We start from the raw sequence: 11426 nt of genomic DNA on the forward strand, positions 1-11426 counted from the left end.
TTTCGTAGAAGTGCTAGGCAGTGGCAAGCATACCCTTCCCACCACCCAGGTACTTTCTTCAGCACGTTGTCTTTCTTTTACTGCCTTCTCTTTCCTAGGGGAGAACAGTGGCTGGACTAGAAAGTCCATGCAACGTTTGCTCCCCTCAAGGGCCACCAGACTTCTGCCATGGCTGTACAAAGAGCACCAAAGGAGCAAGTGAGTTTCCAGTATTTATGTGCTAATTCTTAAGGCAGTGAAGACTTCCTTTGTCCTTAGGACAGTAGACGTGTGTTTGAAGACCAGAGTGCTATTGACAACTCGGACTTTGAAAAGGACAGTTGTGCAGGGTTAGCTGCTCTTTGGAGGTGGCAGAAAAAGGTTTGGCCTTTCTGCATCTGATACTAGCTGGAGTGAGAAGATGGGGGAGTGGCACAGTTACAACCCTGTGGTTCAGACAGAGGTTTTTATTTTTGCCTTGATGATCTTTCAGTTTCTATCATGGTGAGGATCCCAGTAGGCACAGTAGTAAGTAGCAGTGTCGTCTTGAATTATATCTTCTATTGTAAGAACACATCGTTTCTGGCTAGGAACGTTTTCCACCTTGTACCTGCTTGCTTGAAAGCCACTTTCAACTGTAGCTTTCCCTCCTGAAAAGAACAGGAGCCTCTCTGGAGCTTTACCTTCCTTGTGTTGATACCAGTGTATGACTGTGCTACCAAAATCTTGAGAGCTGTCTTTAAAGTGACATTGCAGGTTCACGCTTCCTTTAGACTTGGTGAAAGACAGAGGACTCTGCACGGGAATTGTTTGTGCAAATCCATCTAGGGAAGAGAAAAGGAGAAATGCTGTCATTAGCTGGAATTCAGGGATTTGGGAAGATGCCTGTTAGCACAGCCATGGGTGCCTGTGAGGAAAGATAAGAAAATAAGGAAGGACTTACAAGACCAAGCGGCTGTGGCCACAAGCGCTGCCAGCAGCAGCATGTTTGCTTGTCATGCTCTGCTGTCGTTGAGACGCAGAGGAGAAGGAAACGGGCCCTGGTGCAGAGTGAGCAATGCTGCATGGGAGGAGGAGGGGACTTCCTTGGGTGGCAGCTGGTGACACTGTGTGTCAAGCCAGAGAAACGTGTCCTCTGAGCTGCTGAGGGGAGCAGTGGGGACGGGGGAGCAAGTGGGAAGGGACGGGAAGGGAAGGGAAGGGAAGGGAAGGGAAGGGAAAGGAAGGGAAGGGAAGGGAAGGGAAGGGAAGGGAAGGGAAGGGAAGGGAAGGGAAGGGAAAAGGAGACGCTCCCCTACATGAGGCTTTGCTCTGTGGACAGACCATGGAGAGCTGTTGTGAAGCTCGGGAAGTGCTGGTCCCCTGTGAGACATCTGGCGTGTGCTAGAGGTGGTGAAACCACTGGAGATGAGTGTCTTAATGGTCCACATCAATTTTACGATCATAAAATGGGCATAGGTGATGCCACATGCTCCGACGAGGATGAAGTCTGCTTCAGGAAGCTTTTTGACACAATGACAGGACCACAAGGTGTCCTGGTTTCGGCTGGGATAGAGTTAATTTTCTTCCTAGTAGCTGGTATAGTGCTGTGCTTTGGATTTTACTATGAGAATACTTTTGATAACACGCTGATGTTTTGGCTCTCGCTAAGCGGTGTTTACACTGGTCAAGGACTTTTTTCAGCTCCCCATGCTCTGCCAGGTGCCCAAGAAATGGGAGGGGGCACAGCCAGGACAGCTGATCCAAACTGGCCAAAGGGCTATTCCATACCATATGATGTCATGCCCAGTATAGAAACTGGGGGAGTTGGCCGGGGGGTAGCGATCGCTGCTCAGGGACTGGCTGGGCGTCGGGTGGTGAGCGGTTGTATCATTTTTTTTAATTTTTTTTTTCCCCCTCTCCCTTGGGTTTTGTTCTTCTCTCTCTCTTGTTGTCTTCCTTCTCATTACAATTAAGTATTATTATTACTATTATTTTGTTCCAATTATGAAACTGTTCTTATCTCAACCCAGGAGTTCTTCTCACTTTTGCTCTTCCGACTCTCTCCCCCATCCCACCGGGGGGGGACGGTGAGCGAGCGGCTGCGTGGTGCACAATTGCCGGCTGGGGCTAAACCACGACACGAGGGAAGGGTCCCTGAGAAAAACATCAAAGTTGACTGCAGCACTGCAAGTGCAGTAGTGATGGATGCTGGAAACCACTGCCCGCGGAAGGCAGAAAACAACAAAAAATAAGGATGATTCGCTGAACGAAGAAGAAACTCTTTGGAAAACTGCCATGAGATCCTATAAATAAAGACAGCATGTGAGAGTACCAATTTGTGGCTGAAAGTTGTGTGGCACACCACTGACTAGCCCTGAAGGTACCAACAGGATTCAGTGAAATCAGTGAGCACTTGCATGCTTAACTTTACTTTATGTTTAAGACTTTCAAGACCTGAGGCTACTGGTGTGTAGTGTTTATTTGCACCCAGCCTAATCTTCTTTCTAAAGTCCCATAGCTCATTATGTGTAATGGTCCAGCATTTCAGGTGTCCCGTTACACCCTTCATCAGGAAAAGAAAAGCTGAGGAGTAGGCACATACTTGGCTAAAGGCACAAGCAAAAATTATTCCTCTCAAGCTCTTCTGTGAAATGCTTGCTGTGCCCAGGGCCATATACTAGCTCACGGCAAATTTGAAATAAGTCCATCAAACTCAATAGTTTCAGCAAATCTCCTTCCTTCCAAAGAAAACTGTTTATCCTATTTGCCTTAACGTGAAATGAAAGAAGAGGATGGCTGTAAGCAGCACATCATCAGCTGTGTAGATAACAGACGGTAAATCTCTGATTTAAATGGGTCCGTGTGGGATTTTGCAGTATCCGAATTAGATAAACAATATTTCCAGGGACTTACAGTTGCTTACATGTAGAGCAAAGAAGACTATAGTGGGGAACATGGAGAGCTTTTTCGTAGAAGTGCTAGGCAGTGGCAAGCATACCCTTCCCACCACCCAGGTACTTTCTTCAGCACGTTGTCTTTCTTTTACTGCCTTCTCTTTCCTAGGGGAGAACAGTGGCTGGACTAGAAAGTCCATGCAACGTTTGCTCCCCTCAAGGGCCACCAGACTTCTGCCATGGCTGTACAAAGAGCACCAAAGGAGCAAGTGAGTTTCCAGTATTTATGTGCTAATTCTTAAGGCAGTGAAGACTTCCTTTGTCCTTAGGACAGTAGACGTGTGTTTGAAGACCAGAGTGCTATTGACAACTCGGACTTTGAAAAGGACAGTTGTGCAGGGTTAGCTGCTCTTTGGAGGTGGCAGAAAAAGGTTTGGCCTTTCTGCATCTGATACTAGCTGGAGTGAGAAGATGTGGGGAGTGGCACAGTTACAACCCTGTGGTTCAGACAGAGGTTTTTATTTTTGCCTTGATGATCTTTCAATTTCTATCATGGTGAGTATCCCAGTAGGCACAGTAGTAAGTAGCAGTGTCCTCTTGAATTATATCTTCTATTGTAAGAACACACTGTTTCTGGCTAGGAACGTTTTCCACCTTGTACCTGCTTGCTTGAAAGCCACTTTCAACTGTAGCTTTCCCTCCTGAAAAGAACAGGAGCCTCTCTGGAGCTTTACCTTCCTTCTGTTGATACCAGTGTATGACTGTGCTACCAAAATCTTGAGAGCTGTCTTTAAAGTGACATTCCAGGCGTGCAGTTCCTTTAGACTTGGTGACAGACAGAGGACTCTGCACGGGAATTGTTTGTGCAAATCCATCTAGGGAAGAGAAAAGGAGAAATGCTGTCATTAGCTGGAATTCAGGGATTTGGGAAGATGCCTGTTAGCACAGCCATGGGTGCCTGTGAGGAAAGATAAGAAAATAAGGAAGGACTTACAAGACCAAGCGGCTGTGGCCACAAGCGCTGCCAGCAGCAGCATGTTTGCTTGTCATGCTCTGCTGTCGTTGAGACGCAGAGGAGGGTGAAGGGGATCCCAGATGGGGACACTGTTGTGTGGGAGGAGGAGGTGCCTCTCTTGAGCAGTCTTCAGTGACGGATCTTCTGTGTGCAAGCAGATGGGGCACATTTGCAGAAAACCCTCTCCAGGCTGGGAAATGCTAAAATTGGTTAGAGGTTGTAGTCCAGTTTGCTTTTCAGGTAAATAAGAGAAACATTGGTAAATCCTAGGATTGTGGCCCTTGAAAACTCGAGCCAGAACCACTGAGAAAGGGTTGCAAGCCAGAGCAGCTCCAGCTATGTATTGGGGCGTGAAGGTTCCAGCCCAGAGGTCACCCTGGTGGGCGGTGAGTGTGTGCCACCACCCGGAGGGGGTGAGGAGAGGTGTACAGTGCCCGAGCGCGCCGGAGGCATTCCCCCATCCCATTAGGGAGCTCCTTTTGCTGCTTCGGTTTAGTCACTCAGCTGCGGCACGCCAAAGTGCCCGGGCTGTCCCCATGCTGGTGTTGCCCTCCACCAAAGCAGCTGGAGGCCATCAGCCTGCAGCGACTGGGGCAGCTGCACTGCGAAGATGCGCCTCCGCTTTGGTTTTGAGTGCGGGAGGAAGTGCACAGCTGCAGGATTTTGGTTTTGAAGCTCCGATGAGATGCAAACACTTCTTGGAAAGGAAGACTGGAAAACAAAAGTGAGCCTGGTGAGGGCCGCTGCCAACAGCCATCGCAGAGGGGCATCTCAATGAGCAGGGCTGGTGCCACAGGGTGCTCCCCTGTGACCCGTGAGCCCAGGCTGCAGCTCGCCGGGTGTGAGGGAGATGAGCTGCTTCGGCCTCCCTCCTGCTGGCAGTTGGCCACATACAGCAAGCCGGCAGTAAGCACATGATGCTAACCAGCTTGGAAAGGTGCCCACGAGTGCAGGGCTCCAGGGAGAGGCAGGCAAGGAGAGACACCTGCCACTGTGTGGTGGCAATGGAAAGGGTCCCTCTCTTCTCAGTAAATAACCGTGGGAAAGTCTATTTAATTTTCTGTCAGGCCACCCTGAGAGGGATGAGAAGGAGAAATGACTTAAGGACCAGCAGGCACAACAAAGTGACTGGGTGGTGAGTGACAAAAAAGTGATGAGGAAGAGAGAAATATGAAACAGACTTTAAGGTGAAGGGAGGGAGGTGCAAGGAAAAGGTCACTCATCCCAGCAGCATCCCATGACAGTCTCCTGCGGGGGCAACTATAGTTAATCAGAGTGAAAACTGTGTTGTCAGTTGTATGTTGAGGACCTGACATCAAGCCCCTGTTGCCAAAAACTACCAGGACATGTATAAAACAGTAGCAGTATGTTGCTATTCTTCTGACCACACAGCAGAAATCTGTCAGGCACCTGATCCCAGATGAAAAGTAAAGGAATACAGTAGTGACTGGGTCTCGCACAATTAAATGTCTAAATTACAGACACTGTCTAGGTTTTGTACTGTAGCTTTCTAACACAGCAAGTCTCCCAGTAGGAATAATTACAGATCAAACTTGATGGTGTCTATGCCAAGAGGACACATGCAGTGGCCAGAGTCTTCTTCACCTATATACCTTTCCAGGTTCAAATTATCACCAAATAGACTTGTCACTGATGAAACGGCCAACATCCACTTCGCAGAGAGCTTCGTTATCTAAAGCTATCTAAATAGCTTCCCCATTGTAAATCCATGCTGACTACTCTTGATCACCTTCTTCACCTTCATGTGTGTGTAAATGGTTTCCAGGATTAGTTGCTCCATCACTTTCCCAGGGATTGAGATGGGGCTAACCTGCCTGTAGTTCCCCAGGTCTTCCTTCTTGCCTTTCTTGAAGATTGGAGTGACATTTGCTTTCTTCTAGTCTTCAGGAACCTGTACTGATTGCTGTAACCTTTCAAAGATAATGGAGACTGGCTTTGCAAAGGCATCGGCCAGCTGCCTCAGCACTTGTGTGTACATCCTGTCAGGCACCATGGACTTATGTATGCTCAGTTTCAGTTCTCACTGACCTGATCCTCCTCCACCAAGGGTATGTCTTTCTTTCTCCAGACTTTCTCTCTGTTATCAGGGGCCTGGGATTCCTGAAAGCCGGTCTTACAGGTGAATACTGAAGCAAAAGAAGCACTGAGTACCTCAGTCTTTTTCCATGTCGTTTATCACCGGTTTCCCTGCCCTATCCCAGCAGCTTTCCCTAGTCTTTCTTTTGCTACTGATGTACTTGTAAAATCCTTTCTTGTTCCCCTTCATATCCTTTGCCAAATTCAACTCCAGCTGGGCTATTCCTTTCCTAAACCCATCCCCGCATGGTTGAACAGCAGCTACATATGCCTCCTGGGTCACCTGCCCCTGCTTCCACCTCTTGTGCACTTCATTTTTATGTCTGACTTCAGTTAGGAGCTCTTTTCTCATTCATGAAGGCTTCCTACTGCCTCTGCTTGGTTTCCTACTTGTCAGGATGGACCTTTCTTGAGCTTGGAGGAGGCTCTTGAGTATCAACCAGCTCTCCTGGACACCTCTTCTCTCCAGGGCTGTATCTGATGGGATTCTTCCAAGCAGATCTCTGAGGAAGTTAAAGTCTGCTCTCCTGAAGTCCAGGGTTGTGGTCCTGCTTTTTGCCCTGCTCCCTCCTCTCAGGAGCCTGAACTCCACCAGCTCATGGTCACTGCAGCCAAGACTGCCCCCGACCTTCACATCCCCAACCAGTTCTCCCTTGTTTTGAGTAGGAAGTCCAGCACAGCACCCTTCCTTGTTGGCTGCTCAATCACCTGTGTTAGGAAGTTGCTGTCAACTCACGCCAGAAACCTCCTAGACTGTTTGTGAGGAATCCTCACATCCCACAATGTGAAGACAGAAGGCAAGCTGACTGAAGTTGACATCTGAGGTCACATGTACTACAACCTATTTTTCAAATAATTAAGGAGGCCAGAAACATCTACAGCAAGGCGTTACATATTCATATATTTCCAAAAGTCCAGCAAAAACAATGTTTGGAGCCTGTGGAACTGGAAAACCACCACTATGGAGGTATTTGTGCTCATTTTTGAAGGTTCAGACACATTAAAGGAATATCTCACAGGATGTTGAGCATGTGTACTCTGTCCTAACTCAGGAACTTGGAAGCACAAAACTATCTGTTTTCTGACTTAGCTGTCAGGCAAATGCCAGCTTTCATAGAAACAGTCTTTGATCGTAGAACCTGATTTATAAAACTCAGTACACTTATCCCAAAGGGCCTGAGAGTCTCTGCTTGCCAGGGGCATAGCCTGTGGCTGAGGATTTCAGTTCTGTCCTGGACACATCAGGTGAGAAAATGTGACAATAAAATTGGATTTTCTGGGCTGTTGTAGGAATTTGTAGAGACTGAACTGCAAAAGAAAAATATGAAGGAGGGTGTAAAAGATCATCTGGTCCTCTCTCCTTCTTTTCATGTCTTTTTTTTCAAGAGAAAGCACTGAGAATGGAGAGTGGAGATATGTTTCTCTGCTTGCCCCAAGGATTCTAATAGAGAAGAGAAATTTACAGCTCATATTCGTTCACACACACAGACAGACCATGTTCACTGTCAGGTGAGTGCTTTCAGTACAATCAAGCCTGCATCTTAAGAGAAAGTTCAATATAATTACGCTTAAGTGACTGGGACTCTCCAGTTTCTGGATGTTACAGATATGTGTGAGTACTGAAATGATATACTGATTATTAACATCATATATTTATCGGTTGTCATGATAACTTGCTGTTTTTCTTATCCTGTTGCAGAAAATCATGAGAGGAGCAGAACAGGGAAGTATCTGCATTTTGGCAGAGTTCAGATCTTGCGGTTGAGAGCACAAAACACCTTTTTGTATGGCTTATCTTTGCACATCTAGTGCTGTGACACGTTGATAAACCCAATATGCACAGTAGTAAGTGCCAGAATCCCTCGTGGTTAAAAAATCTATCGTGAGACTGTAGAGAGCCTGAGTAGGATGTTTCCCAACTTGAAATCTCCTTGCAATGCTAGTGTCATCAAAACTAGGTGAACGTCCTGACACGTACAGTATCCTCTTCGGCGGCTCTCCGGGAAGCTGCTTGTACCAGTGCACGGTGTTTTCGGCCGGCATTCGGCACTCCATTTTGGCAGAGCTGCCCTTCACCTGCCTCTGCAGCTTTGGGGTTTGCACCGGCACTGCCTGCGCATCTCCACCTGGAAGGGGAAGCAGAGAAATTGTGTGAAGGGAAGAAACCGCTGGAGTTTGGAGCCAGGACTGTGTTCTCAGCACACGGGAAGGAGAGGGGAGAGGAAAAATGGCTTACGGGACCACAGTGAAGTTGCAAGAAGGACTGGAAGCAGCAACATGCTGCCCGTGTGGGCTAAACCTGGAAATGAAATAAACAAAGACAGAAGTGTTATAAAGCCCTTCAGGTGGAGAAAGCATCAAACAACTGGGAGGAGGAAATGACTCATTTGGCACATCCAATGGTTGTTCTTCAACTCGCTACCATGGAGGGGGTTCAATTTACTGACAAGCTAAACCACATCAGTAACGGTGTAGAAAGGACCTAAAATACTCAATCTGAAATAATTTTTCTTCATCTATCAATCTGCTGCATTCCTCTCAGACTTACCGGCTGAACTCACACATAAAAACTCAAGTTGTTCAGTCTGGCCCTTCCCAAGGATGTTCTCCTCTCCACAGACACCCCAAAGCTGTCCCAGAAGCACTTTTCACCAGCCTTTCCTAGAATATACTGCCTGTTTTGGTGGGACAAATGGGGTAGGTCATAGTGAACTATCATCTCTTACTCTTACTTAAAACAGCTCCAGACTGTCTGGTCAGCCTTATCCATCTACCCCAGACATGGTGAAGTGAAGCCAGGATGAAGTATGCATGTCTCCCAGTCAGCTGTTTGCTGCCCCCTGCTTTTTCTTGTACTTTCCCTCATTTCAGAGCCCTGTAAAGGTGTGTCCTGGTTTCAGTTGAGATAGAGTTAATTTTCTTTATAGTGGCTGGTATGGGGCTACGTTTTGGATTTGTGCTGAAGACAGTGTTGATAATACAGAGATGTTTTAGTTGTTGCTGCACCAGTCAAGGACTTTTCAGCTCCCCATGCTCTGCCAGGTACAGAAGAAGCTGGGAGGGGGCACAGCCAGGACAGCTGATCCAAACTGGCCAAAGAAAGGGACATTCCATACCACATGACATCATGCTCAGTATATAAAGCTGGGGAAGAAGAAGGAAGGGGGGACATTTGGAGTGATGGCGTTTGTCTGCCCAAGTAACCGTTACGTGTGATGGAGCCCTGCTGTCCTGGGGATGGCTGAACGCCTGCCTGCCCATGGGAAGCAGTGAATGAATTCCTTGTTTTGCTTTGCTTGTGTGCCCGGCTTTTGCTTTACCTATTAAACTGTTTTTATCTCAACCCTCAAGTTTTCTTACTTTTGCTCTTCCGATTCTCTCCCCCATCCCACCGAGGGGGAGTGAGCGAGCGGCTGCGTGGTGCTTAGTTGCCGGCTGGGGCTAAACCACGACAAGGTGGCCTGCAAAGACTTCATGGCAAATGGTCACTTGGGCAGCAGCCACCACACAGCACGCCCTTCCCTGGGAAAGATTTCTCATTTTCTGACCCAAAAGAGAGAATCCTCTCTGGATCTTTTTTGGGTCTTTGTCAATAGCAGTGTACACAACTAAATCTCATCTCACAACTAGTACAGAAAATTAATATTGTTCTGTTGTCCTTGTGATAGAGACATGAATTTGTGTCAGGTCCTGTAGTGCAGACATATCTACAATGAAACAACAACAACAAAAAATTATAAGCATGGAGTTTACTGACTTGAAGATTCTGTCTTTATTATTAGCCCAGTTAAGTGTGAAGGCCAGAGAGGAAGGTATCTTCCAAGGCCAAACTAAAGCTGCAAGAAGAACCTACAGCAATGATGTTTTCAGAGAAAATGGTCGGGCCTGTGGGAATTGAGGTTCATTAGGTGGGGGATGGACTGCCATTGAGGAGAGGAAATGATGCACTTGAGTTGCATCAAACACATGGACATGGGGTTGTGAATATCATTGCCACGTAAGCGAACTTTTACTGTGGCTCTGCTCCCAGCTATCTGGCTGAACAGTGCTGTGTCACCGTTTCCATATTTTTCCTGCTTTAGTCTGCAGCTTTCTCTTGTAAACAGTCTTCACAACCCTTTCTCAGGGCCATCTGTTCAGGAGTCGCCCAGTGTAACAGATCCTTGCCTATAACAAGGGGTCCTAAGGTGTATTGGTGTTATAAGCAGTCATCACCATCATAATCATTAAGATGGGAGTGACCAGTGATGAGTATCACCAGTATCTCCATCGTGACCTGGATTCGAAGTCTTGCAGGCTAGATCTTCAGTGCAAATGTCCTCCTCCTATGCTCCCTCCCTGCCATTTGCTTCATTTTTGCTAGCTCAGACTGTATTTGGGAAAGTGTCTCTATTCAGCAAAGATGATCTGTGTTACTGTATAATTCAGCTGTCATTACCATCACCCACGGGAGTGCTCCTTTTGCCCAGCACAGCGCATTATACCAGCTGGGTTGTAGCATGCTGCATTTCTTTGCTCTTCTCTTTGTCCATTGCTTATACTTACATACTCAGCATAAACCTGTTGGGTTGTTTTAGAGGCAGAAAGGTGCAATCATGGTTCTCTGCATTTGGCAGAAAGCCTGCCGCTCACAGTACAGGCAACTTTCTGTGCAGCCTGCCTGTGGTCTGCTAGTTCTGTGGTACTCCCAGTAGGCACAGTAGTAGGTACCTTCATCGCTGGAGTTGATGTCATCGACTGTCAAAGTGAAGACGTTTGCACGTTGCTTCAAAGCATACTTGCTCCTATAGGACTCATCATCATAAGAAACTTGACCTGAGCTGATATACAGAATCCGTTTGGGAGCTTCGGAGGGTATATGTTGGTACCAATGTATAATTGCAGACTGCAAGCTAGGTACCCCCTCAACTGTACAGTCAATCCGTGCAGTTGTAGCTTGCACTCTGGTAACAGATGCATGAGACTGCTTCAAAAGCACTTCTGCTTGTCCATCTAGAAAGAAGGAGAGAAAACACAACAAACACCCTTAGCCTGCTATTCATTCACACACGTAAATACGGGGTGCCTCCTGCCACCGCCCCGTGCCGTGCCGTGGTGACAAGGGGAACCTACGAGACCAGGCTGCAGCCAGGGCCAGGAGCGGGAGCAGCAGCATCCCGAGGGCTCTCGCTGGCGTCTGCCTCCGGGAGGAAGGCGAGAGCTCTCCCGGCAGGGCCGGGGGCTGTAGCTGAGGAAAGGAAATGACTCGCTTGGGCAGCATCCGGAGAGGCTCCCCTGGCAGCAGGTGGGTGATGTTGAGATAAAACGGTGTGACTGAACCCTGTTAAATATTAACAGCCTGATTATAGCTTTTACACAAGCGGCACGCAGTCACCTTCTCTCTCTGTCTCTCATGCACACACACAAAATTACTTTAACTCATTTACAAAGTAATTTTGTAGTCTGAAGCAATTTTACCA

At 47.4% G+C, this 11426-nt stretch overlaps 1 protein-coding gene across 1 annotated transcript in view; it reads right to left on the reverse strand.

Annotated features, from left to right (window-relative positions):
* TARP (TCR gamma alternate reading frame protein) overlaps positions 1–11122 on the reverse strand; it is a 30693-nt gene extending 19571 nt beyond the window's left edge. Inside the window, exons 1-2 of the mRNA XM_075493531.1 lie at positions 11080–11122; positions 10653–10959 (exon numbers count right to left, since the gene is read on the reverse strand). Of these exons, the coding sequence (XP_075349646.1) occupies positions 10653–10959; positions 11080–11122 (350 nt within the window). The remainder of the gene's footprint in view (positions 1–10652; positions 10960–11079) is intronic.
* Positions 11123–11426: the final 304 nt, after the last annotated feature.

The sequence above is a fragment of the Mycteria americana genome, chromosome 2, assembly GCF_035582795.1.
Source record: "Mycteria americana isolate JAX WOST 10 ecotype Jacksonville Zoo and Gardens chromosome 2, USCA_MyAme_1.0, whole genome shotgun sequence".
NCBI classification, from domain to species: Eukaryota; Metazoa; Chordata; class Aves; order Ciconiiformes; family Ciconiidae; genus Mycteria; species Mycteria americana.